At 40.9% G+C, this 22,541-nt stretch overlaps 1 protein-coding gene and 1 pseudogene across 1 annotated transcript; both read left to right on the top strand.

Annotated features, from left to right (window-relative positions):
• The first annotated feature begins 487 nt into the window (after positions 1 to 487).
• On the top strand, positions 488 to 1,210 carry LOC123787029 (vomeronasal type-1 receptor 2-like; annotated as a pseudogene).
• A 5,836-nt stretch (positions 1,211 to 7,046) lies between these two features.
• LOC123787030 (uncharacterized) lies at positions 7,047 to 20,807 on the top strand. Its single transcript, XM_087853394.1, is given in 4 exon segments — positions 7,047 to 7,199; positions 10,699 to 10,792; positions 19,628 to 20,519; positions 20,603 to 20,807. Coding segments are annotated over 4 exon segments (1,344 nt in total).
• The last annotated feature ends 1,734 nt before the right edge of the window (positions 20,808 to 22,541 follow it).

Below are 22,541 nucleotides of genomic sequence, written 5' to 3'. Positions count from 1 at the left end.
TTGAAATCTCATGCTTAGTCACTATCTGAAACTTCCAATTTGTCACATTGACAGTCGATCTCAGCTCAGGTCTTGATCTTAGGGTTGTGCGTGTAAGTAAGCCCCGTGTTGGGTTCCACACTGGGCATGGAGCCTACATTAAAAACAGAAAACAAACCCCAAAACTGTAACTCGGAAATTCATCTAATAGTTAATATGATGTGCAGATTTCACAGAGTGTATTTCAGGAAGAGTGTGATTATGTTCTGTGCATATGATTGTTGGGAAGGGGAGAAAAAAAATCCTCTCGACCCTTATTGGTTCTTTGGCTGGTCTAATAATCCTATGAACATAAGACAGGAGAAGAAAAACAAATTTGATTATGTACATGGGCCCCATAAGAATATGAGACCCCAGAACTAGTCAGGCAATTGAGGTTTATTTGCCATCCTGAGTTAGGGAATGAGACAGGAGCCTGGACATTCTTTCCAGAGGAATCCCAGGGACAATGGCAGCTTTGGGGTTAAGACATTTCCTCAATTACTTTGGATGCAAACTTGTTTTATACATTCACAGAGTGGCCATGGCCAGGGGTGTGACCATTGGTACCACCCATCTCCTGAATGTCTTCCAAGCCGTCACCATCAGCCCCAGAAACTCCAGGTGGGCAGAGCTTAATGTGAAAATCCCAAAGTACGTCGGTCCCTTCAATATCCTCTGTGGGATCCTCCACATGCTGGTAAATTTTATTTTTCCTATATTTGTGACTGGCAAGTGGAGGAACAAAACCATCTTAAGGAAAATGGTTTTGGATACCATTCTGCTCCGCTTCACGACAAAGTCTCAGACTCCATATATGCAGCACTGATATCCTTTCATGATGTTTTGTGTCTGGGACTCATGTGGCTCCAAGGTGTTCATCCTGTACCAACACAGGCAGCTGGTCCAATACATTCATAGGACCAAGGTCTCCCCAAGATCCTTCCCTGAGACCAGAGTCACCCAAACCATCCTTGTTCTGGTGAGCACCTTTGTGTCTTTTTAGACCCTCTCCTCCATGTTTTACATTTACTTGGCTCTTTTTGATAATCCTAGTTGGTGGGTGGTGAGCACCTCTGTACTAAGTGCTGCAGAACTCCCTACTGTCAGCCCGTTTGTTCTCATGAGCGGTGAAACCCCGCGTATACAGACTCCGCCATTTCTGCTGTGGAAGAAAGACAGAATTCCCTGATCTCATCAGAAGAATCTAAATTGTTTAGGGCTGTGTTTACTCACTGATGAAATCCTCTCTCACAAACCCTCAAGCACAACTACAAGCCAGTGTCATTATAGGTAGAGTAGTAAGAAAGACAGACAGAGATTCTGCCCTAATAATAAAAAGTAAATGGTAGTGGTGATAGTAAATAAAGTCTTATGTCATTACTTATATAATTGTACTTCATGAATGATGGCTGTGGAGAAATTCAGAGTCCATGCAATAATAAAATAGTCCTGAAATCATGTGAGATACTGGAAATGCTTTTGAGCATGTCACTTTCAATCTGATATATTCAATTTTCCTAAACTGAACCGGGCATGGAATTGTAAGGACAGTTCCCTAACAAAGGAATTGCAGATGGAATGACCCATCAAGAAGGGAAGAAAGGCCTAGATGTTAATGCTAATAGCCTGGTGTGAAGCAGCAGAAATTAAAATGCATGTTCTAAATTTTGTCCCTTACCTCCTAAGGTTAATGGTGGTCATTTGAAACACAGTCATGCTGGGGTGCCTGGGGGTGCTGTTAAGCATCTGACTCTTGGTTTTGGCTCAGGTCATGATCTCAGGGTTGTAAGATCAAGCCCTGCGTTGGGCTCCATGCTCAGCATGGAGTCTGCTTGAGGTTCTCTCTCCCTCCCCCTCTGCCCTTCCTGCTTGTGCTCTCTTTCTTTAAAACAAACAAACAAAAAATTCTGAAATACACTCATGCTTGTGGTATAGATTAACATATTATTATTTTTTTAAGATTTTATTTAGTCATTCGACAGAGAGAGAGACAACCAGTGAGAGAGGGAACACAAGCAGGGGGAGTGGGAGAGGAAGAAGCAGGCTCCCACAGGAGGAGCCTGATGCGGGGATCGATCCCAGAACACCAGGATCATGCCCTGAGCCAAAGTCAGAGGCTTAACGACGAGCCATCCAGGTGCCCCTAGATTAGCATATTAAAATGTTTTCACATAAAGGGTGAAAGAATGAGCTGTAGAGTCACTAAGAACACAGATGTTTACAGCTGTAGTCTAAAAAGGCAGCAGGAAGGGGCGCCTGGGTGGCACAGCGGTTAAGCGTCTGCCTTCGGCTCAGGGCGTGATCCCGGCGTTATGGGATCGAGCCCCACATCAGGCTCCTCCGCTATGAGCCTGCTTCTTCCCCTCCCACTCCTCCTGCTTGTGTTCCCTCTCTCGCTGGCTGTCTCTATCCTGTCGAATAAATAAATAAAATCTTAAAAAAAAAATAAAATAAAATAAAAATAAAAAGGCAGCAGGTAAGTAACAACTAAACAAGAGATTTGATGTATGGTATGAATGCACTTCTAGGATCTGTAAAGGGAAAGTTGTCCTGTAAAGCATCGATGCCAGTTGGCTATGTTGACAAGAAAGAGGTTTCAAGATGGACTCCTGAATTCCCACCCTGAGGAAACATTTGTGGAGGAACTTTCCATTAAGCTTGGAGCAATAGAGGAGGCAAAAGATATGAATCTACTTTGTTTAACAAGGAGTTTGTTTTTAAAATCATGAAGGATGTTAAAATACTTTCAAGGAAAAAATGTCTGTGGTTTCAAACATGAGAAATATTGTAATGTAACTATCTGTAATTATAAGCTGTGAAGTTTTAAAGTAAATGTTTTATTTTAAACTAATTTTACATTTGTGGGGGAGCCTGGCTGGCTCAGTCAGTGGGGCATGTGCCTCTTGATCTCAGGGCTGTGAGTTCAAAGCCCACGTTGGTTGTAGAGTTTACTTAAATTTTTTTTTTTTTAAGATTTGTAGAAAAGTTGCAAAGATAGTAAGGGATGTCCTAAATACCTTCCTTCAAGTCTCCTCTAAATTTACTATTGGATATTACCTTGGTGCATTTGGTCTTTTTGCTCTCCCAGGATCCAATCCAGAACACCACAGTAGATTTTGTCGCTGGGTCTCTCCTGTCTCCTCTGTGAAACTCTCTGAGTGTGTCCTTGGTTTTCGGGACCTTGACAGGGTGACGGAAATACTGACAAGGCACTTTTTAGAATAACCCTCAAGTTGGATTCGAGTTACATTTTCCTCGTGACCAGACAGGATTTAGGTATTCTAGAGACAGACACCACAGTCATCATGTCAGAGCATTTGATCATTGACATGACTTACCATTAAGGTGATATTCACATCAATCACTTGTTTAAAGTATTTTCCAGGTTTCTCCACTCTTAAATTTTTTTTTTTTTACTCTTTTCTTTGGAAGAAAAATCACTAAGTATAGCTCATATTCAAGGAAGGGGTGAGTGGATAAAGTGAACTAGCTCCATTACTTTCAGCTTTATTATTTGACATTCTTCTCTAAGGAATATATTTCTCTTTTCCTTCATTTCTTTATTTTTTTTCCCATTGGTACAGACTCATGTGTACTTATACTTTGTGTTTAATCCAACACTATGCTCTTTGGTTGTCAAAATTGTTCCAACATTAGCCACTGGAGAACTGTTTTCAGGTCGACTTCACTGTCCCATCGATGTGCCTTAAACTTTTGATCTGGGCACTTGTGTGTCACTCCTATAAAAGCTTTCATTTCTTGTATACTCCCTGTCTTTCCCTTAGAATCCACCATTTCTCACAGGAAACTTTTATTAGAGAATGATGTTCAAAATCAAGATCTGGTGTTGGATTTGATGATTGCTACAGAAGTATCATTGCCACTTGGCCCTCTACACGTACGGAAGGAGGAAATGTATGTTATACATGCATAGATGTTTCACATCTGTACGTATTTCTGTATATCTATATAGCTAAGTAGGAATTCATGCCGATGACTCCCGTTCCAACCCAAGACCAGGTATACTTATATATAAATGAAATATATGAGCAGGATGTAAATAAACCCCTGCAAATGAAAATTTATGAATGCTTGTTGGTGATCTTTGGAATCAAGGCAATATTTAGCAGGAGTCCTACAATCTAGGGATGACAGAGACGTCTTTCAGAGTGTAAGTGTCAATGTGAAATAATACATGTTCACAGAAATACACTAGACATTGAATTATAGGGAAAGTTATAGCAGCATGTGAGATGGTCATTCAGGAAAAAAGCAATAATTTCACAGCATAATGACCAGTGTGCAGTTGAGCTGATGGGGAGGTTCAGGTTTAGAGAGTAGAGCTTTTGGGGGCCTCACCACGAGTGGCTTAAATTCCATCTGTGGAGAGATGGTAGTCATTTGAAATAACGTATTGTCATGTGGAAATGGCCAGTTAGAAGTGGAATGGATCAAAAGTATGCTTTTGCTGATTTTCAAGACATCAGGTGAATATGGGTTAAAAAATATATGGTGTCTTGGGTAAAATTTCATGGAATTTGAGATCTGTGAAGAGCAGACTTCTCTATCATGTGGGGATGCTTTGTGGGCATTTTGGCAAGAAAGAGGGTTCAGGATGCAGGTCTCATCTCTAATTGTAGGGGAATAAGTTGACGGTGGAGCCTCCATTAAACTTGGAACAGTGGAGGCACACGTGTTTGGGGGGGAAAGCCAATGAATCTGGTTGTTGTTGTTTTAGAGATGGAGAGAGAGGGATGGGCAGGGGCACAGAGAGAACCTTAAGCAGGCTCCATGCCCAGCACAGAACTGACAAGGGGCTTGATCTCAGAATTCTGATGTTAATTGTATCACTGTTTAAAATTACATAGAACCTAGTTTCCATTTTTCTACTTTAATTCTTATAATTCATATCCATGAAAAAATTGAATTGCATATAATAAAAAAAAGTTTGACTTTACCAGGAGCAATTCCTCTGTTTCATATAGTAATGGATATATTTATGCTCTACATTTATTTATTTATATTGTCTGGTTGTTATTCAGTCTGAAAATAAACATTGAAATTAATTAATTAGCAACAGTGTAATGAAACCATAGCATCTCTAGGATTCTCAAATGGGTGCAGTACAAAACCTGTCATAGCAAGGTAGATCACGTTTTAATACTGGTACAATGGCAATAGCACCTTATAAATGTTTATATATAGGATATCTATAACATTTTTAAAAAATTTAAATTCAATTAATTAACATACAGTGTATCATTAGTTTCAGAGGTAGAGGTCAATGATTCATCAGTTGCATATAACACCCAGTGCTCATTGTATCACGTGCCTTCTTTTAACGCCCATCACCCAGTTACCGCATCCCCCACCCCCCTCCCCTCCAGCAACCCTCAATTTGTTTCCTATGATTAAGAAAGAGTCTCTTATGGTTTGTCTCCCTCTTTGATTTTGTCTTGTTTTATTTTTCCCTCCCTTCCCCTATGATCCTCTATTTTATTTCTTAAATTCCACATGTGAGTGAGCTCATATAATAGTAGTCTTTCTCTGATTGACTTATTTTGCTTAGCATAACACCCCCTAGTTCCATCGACGTCGTTGCAAATAGCAAGATTTCACTTTTTTGATGGCTGAGTAGTATTCCAGGTGTGTGTGTGTGTGTATGTATATATGTGTGTATATATGTGTGTGTGTGTATATATATATATATATATATATATATATATACCACATTTTAAAAAAGATTTCATTTATTTATTTGATAGAGCACAAGCAGGGGGAGTGGGAGAGGGAGAATCAGGCTCCTTGCTGAACAGGGAGCCTGATGCAGGGGCTCAATCCCAGGACCCTGGGATCATGACCTGAGCTGAAGGCAGATGCTTAACTGACTGAGCCACCCAGGCGATAGGGCCTTTTGGATGAATTCAACATCCTGTTATTTTTGCTGCTTTGGAATCTATAGTAGAAATTGATGTGTTGCAGTGTGTACTTCCTTGTTATGTAAGTTTTAGAGGGGGTTATCCCCATCGGAGAGATGTGCACGGGGAGAGGTATTAGTGAGACCAAATCTTCTGCCGTGTGCCAGTGGTAGATGCAGAAGAATTTAGTGTGAGTGCCTCCATCCTTTTTATAACCAAATTTTTCACTATTTAAATGATCTGATTTTTGGTAGTTCAGAAGGCTTAGTCTCAATATCCTGTCTAAGGTGTTATCCCATCTCTGCCCAGTAAGAGTAGCCAGTAAAACAAGGCAAAATTGAGGGGCGCCTGGGTGGCACAGCGGTTAAAGCGTCTGCCTTCGGCTCAGGGCGTGATCCCGGCGTTGCGGGATCGAGCCCCACATCAGGCTCCTCTGCTATGAGCCTGCTTCCTCCTCTCCCACTCCCCCTGCTGTGTTCCCTCTCTCGCTGGCTGTCTCTATCTCTGTCAAATAAATAAATAAATAAAATCCTTTAAAAAAAAAAAAAACAAGGCAAAATTGAAAGTCCTGGTTAACAATGAAAGTTCATCGGGACCCCATAAGCGAATTTACAATGCACGAACCTTCCAGCAACAAAGGAAAACCCTGCTTTCTGTTTGGTACCTGCTATGGTCTGAATACTTGTGTCCCACCAACTTCCATATGTTAAAACCGAACTCCCATGGTGATACCATTAAGAGGTGGGGCCTTCAGGAGATGAGTAAGTCATGAGGGTAGAGGCCCCATGAATGGGGATGGTACCCTCGTAAAAATGGCCTAGGCAAGCTCCCTTGCCCCTGTATCATTTGAGCCCACAGCGGAAGACTGTCTAGAAACCAGAAAGTGGGCTCTCACCAGATACCTGCTGGTGCCTTGGTCTCAGCCTTCCCAGCCTCTGCCCCTGTGAGGAAAAAGAAATGTATTGTCTATAAACTATCCAGTCTCTGGCATTCTGTTTCAGTAGCTGAGTTAGAGTAAGACAAAAATCGGTCATAGAACTGGAGGTACGCCCGTGAAACATACTTAGAAGGGTGGACGTGGCACTGGAACAGTATAATGGTTAGAGAATGGAAGGGGAGCGCATGGTGGAAAAAGCCTGCATCACCACTAAGGGCGATCCTGGTGAGAGCTCGGAAGAAAAGAGGAGAGCCGTAGAGAGACCCTCAATCTTCCTGAGAACACCTCAGTGCTCCTGGGAGAGTGTTGTAGAAATATGGACGGTAAAGGCCATGTTGGTGGGTCCCAGACAGAAATGAGGATCGCTTTCCTGGAAGCCAGAGGAAAGCTGATTGCTGTTATTGATTTTTTTTATTTTAATTTTTTAAAGATTTTGTTTATTTGAGAGAGAGAATAAGTGAGAGAGTATGGGGGGGGCGGCGCGGGTGGGGGCAGAGGGAGAGGGAAAAGTAGGCTCCCCGCTGAGCAGGAAGCCCGAGGCAGGGCTGATCCCAGGACCCTGGAATCATGACCTGAGCGGAAGGCAGATGCTTAAACTGACTGAGCCCCCCAGGCGCCTTAAGGTGATTGCTGTTATAATGTGGAAAAGCACTTGGCTGGGTTGTGTTCCTGTCCTGGTGTTTTGTGCAGGGTAGACGTTGTGAGCACTGGAATTGGATCTTGGGCTGAGGGAATGTCTAAGCAAAGTGTCGAAAGAACGGTGTTCTCTCTTGGATGCTTCTAGTAAAATGGGAGAGGAGAGAAATGATGTAACTACAGAATTGTTAATCCAGTCTTGGGGGCAGCAGTCTGCCCTGTGTCTTCCTCTCTTTTATGGTCCAAGAAGTGTTGTCGATTTTTTAATCTGTTCAGTTTTTTATCTTTTGTTAGGAAGAAATGGCAGCTTTCAAGATGCTTACATGTGGAACTGGAAACCGTAAGTCCCTATTTTAAAAACTGTCAAATTTGTAATTAAGTGGCATTAAGTATACTCCTGTTTTTATGGAACTCTCACCACAGTCTAATTCCAGAACTTTTTACCACCCCAAAGAGTAGCCCAGACCCATTAAGGAATCACTCCCCATTCCTCCCAACCCCCAGGCTCTGGCAAAAATGAATCCGTTTTCTGTCACTGTAAAACTCGTACAAAATCAAAGAAGGACTAAATGGAGGGATAATTCATGTTCTTGAAAAGTTAGATTCAATATTCTCAAGACATCAGTTGTTCCCAATTGATCAATAGATTCGGTGCAATCCTAGTCAAAATCCTAGAAAGTTTTTTTCTTAAGTAATCACTACACCCAATGTGGGGCTTGAACTCATGATTCTGAGATCAGGTGTCACATGCTCCTCCAACTGAGCCAGCCAGGTGCCCGTCTAGCGAGTTATTTTGTGGATGCTAGCAAGTCGATTCTAAAGCTTATATGGGGAGACGAAAGGCCTGGAATAGGAATACAGTATGGAAGGAGAAGAACAAAGTTAGAGGACTGAGTCTGTGTGATTTCAAGACTTACCAGAAAGCTGGACTAATCAACACGATGTCATATTCGTGAGAGAGTAGACAGCGAGAGGAGTGCACCTGCGATGGGCATGGGGTAATGTATGGCGTTGTTGAATCACTATATTGTACACCTGAAACTGATATAACGCCGTATGTTAACTAACTGGAATTAAAATAAAAACAACAAAAAATAGACCATTAGATCAATGGAACAGAATAGAGAGCTCAGAAATACACCCCCATGAATGCAGTCAACTAATCTTTGACCAAAAAGCAAAGAAAATACAATGGAGGAAAGATAGTCTTTTGAACAAATTGTGCTGAAAGAACTGAATATCCACATGCAGAAAAATGAATCTGGAAATGGACCTTATACCCTTGACAAAAATGAATTCAAAATGGATACAGACCTAAATGTAAAGTGAAAAATTATAAAACTCTGAGTACATAACAGGAGAGAACCAGGATGGCCTTGGAGATGAGCACTTTTTATTTTATTTTATTAACGAATTAATTTATTTTATATTTTTAAAGATTTTATTTACTTATTTGAGAGAGAGAGCACAAAAGCAGGGGGAGCAGCAGGCAGAGGGAGAAGCAGGCTCCCTGCTAAGCAAGGAGCTCGATGCAGGACTCCATCCTAGGACCCTGGGATCATGACCTGAGCCAATGGCGGACGCTTGAGGCCCGAGCACCCAGGCATCCCAAAAAATGGATGTGGTTTTAAAAAAAATTAAAGCACTTTGGAGATGTGAGAGATGCTCAGTACTTGAAAGGGAGCCGGGGAGAACAAACTGGCATCACAATTCATTAAACACCTTCCCCCACACACGCATGCGGGTGCCCCAGCGACATAGAAAAGATGTTCTGATCTGGTAATTCAGTTACATGCTTTATTACCCAACAGGGATCATGACTGCCTTTGCGTGTCATCAAATATGTGTCAATGACATCATTTTCAAAGGTTTCTGTCTGCTCCCACCGCGAACTGTTCATCCAGCCTCCTCCCTGCTCTTGGTTCATTTTCAAAGCTGTGATGTCAACACCTTCACGCTCCCTCTGCCTCTCTTGGGGTTGGAGGCTCCGCTCACCTGCGCACAGGCCCTCACACCTGATTGCCCTGTGCATCCACCGACCCCTGGGAGGGGCAGGTATCTGAGCACACAGGGTAGCTTTGGGAAGCATCCTGAGAAGGGACACCTCACCCAACCCTGGTGCCACCAGGTGAGCCAACCCTCCCCCATCTCCCCCTTGTGCGCTAGGCAACAGCGTGGCCACACCCATTCCAGCAGGAGCTCCGCCCCTAGAATCCTGCAAAGGAACCTATCCTTCTAGAAGTTTCTAGCTCAGAGCTTCTAAAAGCAGGCCTGGGGGACCAGCATCAGCACCAACGGGGAACTTAATAAAGATGCCATTTTGTGGGCCCAACTGCAAACCTGCAGAATCATGACTTCTCAATAGTGGGGTACTGATCCCCCAAGGAATCCACAAAACATTGGAAGAAATGCTTAGCGAAGTGTTTCCCATCCACTTTCCCATTGGGAAGTTGACGAGTTTTAGGAACTGTCACCACCTGTTCCCCCCCAGACAGAGTCTCTCTTTTGGTCAAGGTGGCAGCATCAGTGTCGCTTTCATTATGTGCTCCAGCAGACGGTGAGGTGAGACCAGGGTTAAGCATGAGGGCTCCCAGGCGCTCTTATGAGAGTTGACCGCAGGCTTTGGTTCAAGGGGAGGTAATAAGGTCTGTTCCAGGTGGTTTGGAAGGAGCAAGACAGTGCAGCTGGGATCCCCGTGCTGTTGCAGATTTTGTGGGCGTCTGTGCGAAGGGCGGGCATGTGAAGACGGAGAAGGAGAAATTCACCTGTTGGTCTCCACGTAGGAGCTCACTGACCCTGAATCTTAGCGGGGACAAAGGATGGTCTTTCTACCTTTCATGGACCTTCATGTTTCCATTTCAGCTTTAGCTTCCCCTTTCTTAAGGGAACATCATCACTTCTGTAGATTACTGGCAGTTCTAAACATTGAGCGGCATAAAATGATATTGCTCACATCTTAAATTCCCCGTTTCTACTCTTTGTTATTGTACTGGTAGTACTTGGAGGTGGAGGTCAGGATGTGAACACTGGAAATCCCTCCTGTGTGTTCTAAAGGGGCTTTTGGGCAACAGCATTTGGGAAGCCATTTTCTAGATTCTACAGTGTCCTCTCTTCTCTCCTGAGCACAACTGTGATTAAAAGTTTGAATCTCCAGCAATACTCGTTTTCCTTTTTTCTAAAAAACAGGTCTCTGTGTCAAAGCCAGACCTGATCATGTTTTTGGAGCAAGAGAAGCAGCTCTGGGATGTGAAGAGAGAGGAGGCAGTAGCCTTCCATCCGGGTAGGTGGGAATGAATGAGGCAGATGATGGAGGGGAGGTCCAAGTCTGAAGGAGGAAGGTAGACCTTAAACTGTGCTTCAAGTAGCTCTCTCTCAATGGAAATTAGTTTGAGAAGCTGATGTTATTTCTCTCCCTCTCCCAGAAGAACATGTGCTATCCAACATTATGAAGCTCTTACCTTCACTAAGGATTCTCCTTCAGCTCCAGTGATGGTCCATCACATGCACAGGGAGGGCCAGGAGACTCCCCTTGGGGTGGGAGGGCCTCCATAATCTGAGAGTTTCTCCATTGCTGTGAGGGCCCTGCAAAAGTCTCCCTATTTCTGAGGATCTTAATGTTAAGCCCTTTGTAAGTTCTCTTTTGCCTCATGTGAGATGTGTGTCAGGGTAGTGGTGGGCCTATTGGGGTTTGGTGCAGAAATTCTTGGAACCCTGGAGACAGACATCCCTTGTTTTCCGGTTTATGCTTTCCCATATTATGGAAGCTTTAATCTTAACAAAATTGAGACTCAGTAACTTCATCAGATAACAAAGCACCCCCCTAAAATGAGAAAATGTAATCTTTATTTCCTTTCAAAAGTTCATTTTTCTTCATATTAACTAATATGGAAAATTCCCACTCTATATGTTCCATTCCTCAGTGGTGAAATAATGGAACATTAATATTTGTTTCCTAGAATTCCTACCTAAATAATGCCATAGGTGAGCTAAAACTTTTGAAACTCAGAACTTGTAGGCTTTAATAAAATCTCAGTTGTTACCTTATTTCTTAATAACTGCATCATGTTGGGGCACCTGGATGGCTCAGTTGGTTCATGATCTCAGGGTTCTGGGATTGAGCCCCGAGTCGGGCTCCCTGGAGCCTGCTTCTCCCTCTTCTCCCACCTGTGCTCTTTGTCACTCTCTCTGTCTCTCTCAAATAACTTTTAAAAATGCATCATTTTATAATTTCATCTTATATGAAATTCTTGTGACTTTGCCATGTGTGTTTTCACTTTCTAATTAGTTGTATGTGAGATTCACCTTAATTTTTTGTTTAGATTCAAAGTTCTGACAGGACATGGGCATGTGCTTTATAGGAAGTGAGGTAGATAATAAGTACAATCCCCATATTTAAGAAAAACTATTGTTTATAAATGTAATTTTATTTCAGGGAAAATTAATCACTAGATTTTTTCTTCTACTTTCCTCAGAATGTACTTGAATTTCATCCAAATAGCTATTTTGTATAAAGTCATTGCCAGTATATTTTACAATGTGGGTGGTGTTTGTTTATTTAGAAATGAAAAACTTTTGTTTGCTTGGTTCTAAAGAATGAATTATAGCCTTACATTCTGCATGAAAGGAAATTAATAACATGATACATTTTTAATGTATTTTAAGTACATATTTGTAAAACGTTTCATTAGACCTTTTTATGGTTTATTTTAATCAATATTTATAATTTTACTGTCAATGAAGACATGCTAACAATTCCAATGCTTGTTTTTCAGGGGGTCACAGTCTATGTTTGAAAATACAGTTACATAGTGGTTTTCCTTTTTAATAATTCAACTGTTTTTTATGTAGAATTTTTTGGATTAAATTTTGTCTTATTCTGGTTTTGCAATTCCATAGTCATGTACTTTTTGTCTCAGACATCCCACATTTAGTAGTTGTGGTTTCCTTTTTACCTGTGTATTTTATTCTAGGATGACAATTGTTAACTCGGTAGATTTCAAGACAATGTGAATTTACCTCAAATATGAATCAGCTTTATGCCCTTCGCCAGTAAAATTATGCGTTTGTTTGTATCAATATTACGCATACATACTTTGGGACTCATCGTGTGTATTTCTTTCATTGGTTAGTGGCCATTGTATGCTGTGTTGTGTCTACGTGAGTTGTCATAATAATAGAATTGATTTCATCAGTATTTATTGGTGACTTTATATTCTCCTTGCCTGAGAGAAACACTTTTTTGAATTGAAAGTAATTTTGAAGCATTCCCTACTTCTGTATCAAGTTTAGGTATTATATTTTATCCTTACTTGTGCTGTTATACCCATGACAAGCTTTGATACCATTTTCATTACCTTTTGTGTCTTCTGTATGTATTTTCATTGTGCTTTCACACAGATTGCTTAAAACAATTTAAACGTTTAAGAAGCCATTTCAAACTTATATTCTCATTTGCATCCAAAATTATTCTACTTCTCTCCACCCCTGCACACATTTTATGTTACCGATATCACAAATTCTATCTTTTATGTTGTGTACTTTATTGCCTAGACTTATGATTTTTATGCTTTGATTTAAAAACATTTTGAGGCAGAAATAAAAGCAACTTGTGCTACCTCATTACATCATTACAGGGTTTGATAATTGTGGAAATATTTATATTTAGCAGAGAGCTTTATGTTATGTGGTTTTAGTCACTGTTCAGAATCCTTTTACTCCAACCAGAAGGACTTCCTTGAACGTTTCTTGTAGGACAGGTCTACTGGTAAACTTACAGGGGATTTAACGTGGGGAAGTCTTCATTTCTACCTTCAGGGAAAACAGTTTTCCCAGATAGAGTATTCCTGATGGATATTTTGATCTTTCAGTGCTTGAATACACTGTCCCCTGCAGTTCCTCCTCTCAGGTCTGCTGTGAATCCCAGTAATAATCTTACAGAGCTCTCTTACATGAGATGAGTTGCTTTTGTCATGCTGTTTCAAAATTCTCTTCGCCTGTGACTTTTTTCGTAGGTTAATTGTAATGTTCATGTCTCGATCTTTATCCGATTTTGAATTTCCTGAGCTTCTTGAATTTATCTCTTCTTTCCACATACGTGGAAAATACAAGCCCTTAGATCATCATGTAAACCCTCTGGGCCCATTCACTCTCCTCTCCTTTTCAGATCCCCTTAATGTACATATGAGACCACTTGTTGTGTCCCATGAGTCCCTAGACTCTTTCCTTTTCCACATACTTCTTTAGTCCTCTCAGCAGATAATTTAAAACAAAATACTGCATCCCAATATTTTAAAGAAAGAAAAAGTTAGATATATGCAAAAAGAAAGTTAAATACAATGAAGGGATGAAATATGACTGTAAGAATGAGAATAAAAAAGATTTTAAAAAAGGAATTGATAAGTTGGTTGAAAAAGGAAAGATGAATGATTCAAAAAAAGAAAAAGAAAAAAAATAAAGAAAAATTTAAAAATTAAAGTTGAAGATTAAAGAATCATGGGAAAAAGCCATGAATTCTATGTGCTGTATTCCCCTAGCCTGGAGTTTTGCAGTTCTCATTGATCAGTCAACTTGGTCGTGGCTGAATGTTCTTGCTGATCTTTTGGGGGAAGGGCCTGTCGCATTGATTCTCTGCCCCGGGTGGAATTGCACCACCCTTGCCAGGGGCCAGGCTAAGTCATCTGCTCTGGTTTTCTCTCTGTAGTTTTTTTTTTTTAATGATTTTATTTATGTATTTGACAGAGAGAGACAGCCAGAGAGAGAGGGAACACAAGCAGGGGGTGTGGGAGAGGAAGAAGCAGGCTCCCAGTGGAGGAGCCTGATATGGGGCTCGATCCAAGAACGCTGGGATCACACCCTGAGCCGAAGGCAGATGCTTAACGACTGAGCCACCCAGGTGCCCCTCTCTCTGTAGCTTTTGTTCCCTAAAGGCTCTTCCTCTCAGCTTTAGAGATGAGGATGAAAATGGCGGCCTCCCAGTTGCCCTGGGAGAGCCAGGAGCTCAGGGCTCCACTCCTCAGTGCGCCCTCAGACAAAAGCAGTGAATCACTCCTGTCTCCTGGTCTCTGTCCACACTCTGTGCTCACCAGCCTGTGACTGAGCGTTTATCTGGCACACGGCCCTGTTTGGAGTCTCCAAACCCAGCAGATTCCTGCACCGTGCTCCCATGCCACTCCTCCCAGGGGAGGAAGGGGAATCTCCCCTGATCAGGCCCTTATTGGGCCCTGGCTCTAAGAGCAGTGGCCTGACAGCTGCGGATCATGGTTTATGGCAGTCCTGAGCTGAGGGCCCACTCCTGGGCTCTTTTTTTTTTTTTTTTTAAGATTTTATTTATTTATTTGACAGAGAGAGAGACAGCCAGCAAGAGAGGGAACACAAGCAGGGGGAGTGGGAGAGGAAGAAGCAGACTCCCAGTGGAAAAGCCTGATGTGGGGCTCAATCCCAGAATGCTGGGATCACGCCCTGAGCCAAAGGCAGATGCTTAACGACTGTGCCACCCAGGCGCCCCCCCCCCCCAGGCTCTCTTTGAAGCTGGCTTCCCCACTCAATGCTTGGGATCTTTGCAGCACTCAGGCACCCCCAGTCTTTGTGTGACCCCGAGGGTCCTGAGACTACACTGTCCCAGTGAGGATTCCACCCCCCCACACACACTAGCAGACCGTCCCTCACCAGAGCAGACTTAGAGAAGTTCTGATTTTGTTCGCTACTCTGTTACTTACCAGTAGCCGGCTGATGGAGGCTCCCTCCCTCCGCGCTCTATCTTCCCATGTATTGCCTCAGATTCACTTCACCGCACCTCCTACCTTGCAGAAAGTGGCTGCTTTTCTGTTCATAGAGTTGCTGCTATTTTCTTTGTTCTCCAGTTGAGCTCACATAGGTGTTCAGAATGGTTTGAGAGCTATCTAGCTGAATTCCTGGGACCAGATGAAATTTGGGTCTCCTACTCCTCTGCAGTCTTGGACTCTCTCCCCAAATATGGAGAATTCTTAAAATGTGGGTAACTTGGGGTAGGGAGTTCCCTTTGGTCACTGCAAAGTCTTAGGAAGGTACTTGTGATGAGCAAATGTGACAGAGATGGGAACTTGGGAAATGAGGGGTTTTCTGAGATTCAAGGAAGTCAGATGCTTTTCTCAGGATTAGATCAATTCCCGGGTGGTCCTGAGGACCAGTTGTTGGATGACAGAGAAAACTGTACTTTCCCAGGCCCAGATGCATGGCACTGAATGTTGACAAGGTATTGGATGATTTAAACATTGTGTGCATAATGTTAAGATGTCACACGGCAGAGCAGATGTTGAAGATGAAGAAAGCTGCTGGACACTACTAGACAGAACCAGCAAGGTGTGTGCTGTGCCCATATCACATCTCCTGAGCAGAGAGTTCCGTAGGGCCTCAGTTCTGGTGGAGGTGATGTCAGGTTTCATTTCACAAGCAGACCAGAGCGCACCTGGTTAATACTGGTCACATTGAGGTGAGGGTCCAAACACTTCCCACAACAGGCAAGGGGAGCCTCTGCAGACCACTGGTGTGAAGGATATAGCAGTACACGGTACTAACTTTTCTAACATACTGAGGAAGGCAGACTTAGAAAAAAATGCCAGGATGGAAGAATTTATCCCAAATGAAACAATGAGATATAGCCATGGCCAGAGATCTAAAAGGAAACAGTTATCAGTAACATGGTTGATGGAGAATTTAAGGCAACAATCATAAGGATACCCACAGGGTTGAGAAAAGGATAGTGAGAATCTTACCACAGAGATAAAATAGTTAAAAAATAGATCAGAGAGATTAACAATGCAATACAGGAGATTGGAAACAGGCTTGCAATGAACAGCAGGCTGGAAGAAACAGAGGACTGACTTTGTGACCTAGAAGACAAAATAAAGGAAAATACTTAATCTGAACAAAAGAGAGAGAGAGAAGAAACACGCAACACAAGATTTGATTTAGGAAACTCAGGCCATTAAATGTAGAAACATTCATAGGTGTTGGGCTTTTCTGTGCTGGAAGAGTTTTGATTCCAAAGTCAACTTTCATTCTTATTATTTCTTTAAGAAGATTTCCCATTGTTGGTTCAAGGTTCATAATTCAGTCTTAGTAACTTGTACATTTTTAGGAATTATCTGGTTTTTTTCTTAGTTATCAGATTTGTAAGTATATAATTCTTCATGTAGTTAAAGCATTGCCAGCTTTATTTATCATTTTGGTGAAATTGGGCATTAGTTTCATGTTACGTTATTAGTTATTTTGGTCTCTATGTATTTATTTTAGATTTTTCTTTTTTATTTCCTTCCACTAAATTTTAGCTTATTTTCTTCTTTGTCTGTTTCTTTGTGGTGTAAGGTTAAATTGAATATTTCAAATTTTTCTTAAGCATGTATAGCATAAAAAAATTGAAAATGGACAGTCTCATAGAAAAAAATAACAGAAATAAACAATACCAGTAATGTCCAAAAAAAAAGCAAAAAAAATTAAATTAGGATACTTTAGTGTTTTCTATAGATCATCATCTGTGAAGAGAGATAATTTTATTTTTTCTTTTTCCATTGGATTCCTTTAATGTATTTTTTATTGCTTAATTGTTCTGAGTAGAATATTCTATAGTGGGGCACCTGGGTGGCTCAGTCGTTAAGCGTCTGCCTTTGGCTCAGGTCATGATCCCAGGGTCCTGGGATTGAGCCCCGCATTGGACTCCCTGCTCTGCTGGGAGCCTGCTTCTTCCTCTCCTACTCCACCTGCTTGTGTTCCCTCTCTCGCTGGCTGTCTCTCTGTCAAATAAATAAAATCTTAAAAAAAAAAAAGAATATCCTGTAGTATGTTGAATGGAAGGGGTACAGTCACTTCATTATGGCGTTTCTGGTATTAGAAGAGAAGTTTGCGGTCTTTTACTGTCGAATGTGTTAGATTTCAGCTTTTCATACATATATGGCCTTTGAGGAGGTTTTCTTCCATCCCTCCTTCATTGAGTGTTTTTTTTTTTTTTTAAAGATTTTATTTATTTGACAGAGGGGAGACAGCCAGTGAGAGAGGGAACACAAGCAAGGGGAGTGGGAGAGGAAGAAGCAGGCTTCCCAGTGGAGCAGGGAGCCTGACGCGGGGCTCTATCCCAGGACTCTGGGATCACACCCTGAGCTGAAGGCAGACACTTAATGACTGAGCCACCCAGGCGCCCCCATTGAGTGTTTTTAATCATGAAATGTTTTCATATTTATGTTGTATTAATTAATATCATGTAATTCTGATCTTCATTCTGTTAATGTGGAATCTTCAATGTATACTTTTCCATATGTTGGAACTCCCTTAATTCCAGATGATTTCTCATTTGATTATGTTGTAAAATGGTAAAATGTGCTTTTGCTGCAGTCTGCTGTGTTCTATTGTGAACTTTGCATGAATATTCCTCACAGATAGTAGTTTGTAGCCCTCTTTACTTTCAAATCTTCCCGTGGCCTTGATAACCTGGTAATGCTGGTACCCCAGAGAGAGTGTTTTGCAAAATTCTCTGATCTTCTCTCCTTGGAAATGTTTGAGGAGATTTGAAACCCTTTCTCATTAAGTGTCTATTTGAATTTTCCAGTGAATTCATCTGGCACAGGACTTTTCTTTGCTGGGAGTTTTTTCATTACTCTTTCAGTGTACTTAGTAGTTGTAGATCCATTGTGATTTTTTAATATTTCTTCATGATGAAGTCCGAACTGTTTATACCTTGTTTGAAATTTATTGTTGTCTTTTGGTATTAATTAGTGGACATATAATTAGCCATCATCGCCTCTTATAATTCCTTTCCTTTCTCTGGTTTCAGTTACACTGTGTCTGCTTTTACTTCTTCATTTCGCATACTTGTTGGTCTTTTCTCTTTCATTCTTACTTCATTTAGTTAAAGGGCTGTCAATGTTGTTGATTTTTTCTGACAGCCAACTCTTCTTTTGTCGATATGTTCCCATTTTCAGAATATCCTCTTGTGTTTATTGCAGTATTATGTTTAAAATTCCTTCTTTGTGGCGTGCCTGGGTGGCTCAGTTGGTGAAGCGTCTGCCTTCAGCTCAGCTCATGATCCAGGAGTCCCGGGATCGAGCCCCATGTCTGGCACTGTGCTCAGTGGGGAGTCTGCTTCTCCCTTTGCCCCTCCTGCCACTTGTGCTCTATCATTCTCTCTCAAATAAATGAATAAAATCTTTAAAAATATAAAATCCCTTCTTTCTACTAATTTTGTGCTTATGTGGTACTTTTCCTGATTATTTGAGGTACAGAAAAGTGATTAGTGCTGCACCATGACAATACCACAGCATTATCTATTAGGATATGTGGTCTGTATGTTGTGTGCAAAGTTATGTGTCATGGAGGAATGAAGTCCTCATGATTCCTTCTCAGGCATCTTGCTGACATTCTCTGATTTGAAGCTTGGATGTTAGAAGTCATCAGTATATTCATCAGAAAGTAGTAAGTGGAATGATTTTCCTTTTTTCTTATTTGATATCTTTCAGCTGTATCTTCACATGATACCCAGAGCTTCCTGCCAAATCCAAGCATAGAAGGTTCTTTCCAAAAAGAGTCAATGGGTAGATACAAAAATAGTGCTGTTGAGAATTTACACTTAATGATAGAATGGGACAATGGTAGGGAGAGTGAAGGGCATCAAAGATATCATGAAGGAAATAGTCAAACTGAGACAACTGCCTTTAATAAGAAGCTCACTGCCAGAAGTGGTGAAGGCCATAAAACATTGTGGAAAAGCTCCCTTTTTAAGTCAGCTTCTTCTACAAAGCATGTTTCTGGAAGCAAAAGCTCCAATCAAATATTCAAACATACCTGTTTGTGGAAAGATAATTTGGAAAATCTGGAAAGTTACCTAGTCCATGCTGAAAATAATGATTTGAACCATTTACAAAATGGGATTGGATTGATCGTTCAGTCAAATATTTCTGATAACCAGAGATTTAAAAATAAAGAACCAAATGCTAAGTGGAATCCACTTGGGAAGTCCCTCACAGAGGACTCAACCCTACAAAATTACCAGAGCCTTTTCAATGGAGACAGAATTGTTCAATGCAGTGAATCAGAGAAGACTTTAACCAGGGCTCCCATGTTCATACGTGTGTGAGGACTCAGTTTTCAGAGAACCAGTATGAATGTAGTAAAGGTGGGAAAGTGTTTTATCAAAGCTCTAACCTTATTATACAAAAGAGTATCTATTTGGAAGAGAATCCTTATGAGTATAATCAATGTGGGGGTCCACTCAAGCAGCCCTCCGATGTCCGTGATCATCAGAGAATTCATGAGGGAAAACACCCATTCAAATGCAATAAACCAGGGACCATGTTTAGTCAGTCATCAAAACTAAATATAGATATAAATAAGACAGTCCCTACTGAAGAGAAACCTTACAAATGTCAAGAGTGTGGCAAGACCTTTAACTGGCCCTCACACCTCACAAAACATCACAGAATTCATACTGGAGAGAAACCTTACAAATGTAAAGAATGTGGCAAGGCCTTTAACCGGCTCTCATGCCTTACTGAACATCAGAGAACTCATACTGGAGAGAAACCTTACAAATGTCAAGAGTGTGGCAAGACCTTTAACTGGCCCTCACACCTTATACAACATCACAGAATTCACACTGGAGAGAAACCTTACAAATGTAAAGAATGTGGAAAGGCCTTTAACCAGAGCTCACACCTAAATCGACATCACAGAATTCATACTGGAGAGAAACCTTACAAATGTCAAGAGTGTGGCAAGGCCTTTTACTGGCCCTCAGACCTTATACAACATCACAGAATTCATACTGGAGAGAAACCTTACAAATGTAAACAATGTGGAAAGGCCTTTAACCAGTGCTCACACCTGAACCGACATCACAGAATTCATACTGGAGAGAAACCTTACAAATGTCATGAATGTGGCAAGGCCTTTAACCAGCACTCACACCTAAATTGAAATCAGAGAATTCATACTGGAGAGAAACCTTACAAATGTCAAGAATGTGGCATGGCCTTTAAATGGAAGTCATCCATTAATGGACATCACAGAATTCATACTCAAGAGAAACCTTACAAATGTGAAAATTTGGTAAAATCTTTAAGGACAGCTCATCCCTAAATGAATATAGGCAAATCCATACTGGAGAGAAACCTTACAAATATAAAGAATGTGGCTTAGCTTTTATATTGCACTCAACGCTTACCGGACATCATAGAATTCATACTGGAGAGAAACCTTACAGATGTAAAGAATGTGAGAAAAAGTTTAAGGACTGCTCACCCCTTACTCCACACCAGAGAGTTCACATTTGAGAGTAACTATATATAAAGAATGTGTCCAACTTCTCACCAAAACTCACAACTTACTCAACATCATAGTTACCATACAGGAACAAAACTGTAAAATGTAAAGAACGTGGCCAAGCCTTTAACTGGAATTCAGTCCTTACTCAATATCACAAAAATGCACACTAGATTCAAACCCTAGAACCATAATGAATGTGGAAAGACCATTTTAATATACACTTTAGCAAACACTGGAGAGTGCAGAAAAGAAACTTGAAAGATTAAGTATTTAGAAAACTATTTATCTGAACATCCAATGTCAAAAAATGTCACAGATGTCAAGCAGAAAGCAGTACATCAGTCACTCTATTCAGACATTATATAAAAATAGTTATTATGAGGAAAATGCAAAGTTAAACACCTGGAAATGTATATGCTCTTATGTTTCAAAAGATTGAGTGGCTGGAGTTTTATATAGGTATAAATAATTTCAGGATGTGCTTTTTTTTTCTTATTTACATCCACCGTACTGAGATTTGTAACTAACAAATATTACTTTATTTCCACTCACAAATCACTTCAGAAGATTCATTTATTCCTAGTGGGTGTGTGAAACCATGAGGCTGATTGTTGTGACATCGACGATATTAGACACCCTGCCACATTAGGTGGGACTCATGCATACCTAAATTCCATGGAAGATGAAGGACCATATGATATGCAACATACGCAGAAAATCTCAATGGAGATGCTGTTTAAGGTTATAATATTGATGTAAGTTATCATGAAATAGGTGTGGAGAGCATCATTCTTCTCCATTTATTGAAACTGAAGAACTTCCTGGACATTAGAAATACAGTGCTTTACTAATTGCTCTTTAAGGGAAAAGAGGTGACAGTCCAGTACCTACTGACGGATCTTCGTAACAGCAATCATTAGGGTTGAGAGTATGAGTTGATGTGATTGACATGAAGAAATCCTGACAGGTGTCAGAAAGAGGATAGGGATGCCTGGGTGGCTCAGTGGGTTAAGCATCTATCTGCCTTTGGCTCAGGTCATGATCCCAGCGTTCTGGGATCGAGTCCTGGTTTGGGCGCCTTGCTAAGCGGGGAGTCTGCTTCTCCCTCTGCCTGCCGCTCCCCTGCTTGTGCTCTCTCTTCATTCTCTCTCTCTCTCTTTCAAATAAATAAAACCTTTAGAAAAACCAAAAAGGATAGCTAACTTTTCCCTACAAGGGCATACAATTGTACATACACATTTCTTATGAATGACGTCAGGCCTGATATTTATGGAAATCACTCCTCTCACATGATATCAGTGCAAGAAGAATGCTTTTTAATGCTTGTATTCTGTATTTTGGACAGGTATAATAGAGTGGATTTGAAATGCATGACTTAGTTTATATGTGAACATAATATATTTTAATTAATAAAACAATCGTTTTTAATGTATTAACATAGATGTGTAATGAGTGGTATGCTATCTGACCACCAATGTGAACCTATCTCATTTTATTGAAGGTAGTAGGGAACTGATGGGATCTATAGCCTCTTGGGGAATGGAATGGAATGGAATGGAATAATATACGTAGGAATCCATTTTCTCACTGGCCTAGGGTTTAAATAATGAGTGATTATTTTTCCCCTACTTTATCTGTTGTACCGTTTTCTCCTCTTTGTGCTGACTATGATATTATTATGGATATGTTACAGATTATATGGAGATGTTGTTGACCTTTTAGCTCACGGACTCCATGAGACT

Source organism: Ursus americanus, chromosome 21 (genome assembly GCF_024610735.1).
Source record: "Ursus americanus isolate L20-20 chromosome 21, mUrsAme1.1.p, whole genome shotgun sequence".
NCBI lineage: Eukaryota > Metazoa > Chordata > Mammalia > Carnivora > Ursidae > Ursus > Ursus americanus.
This window is presented reverse-complemented; position numbering and strand designations above follow the sequence as displayed.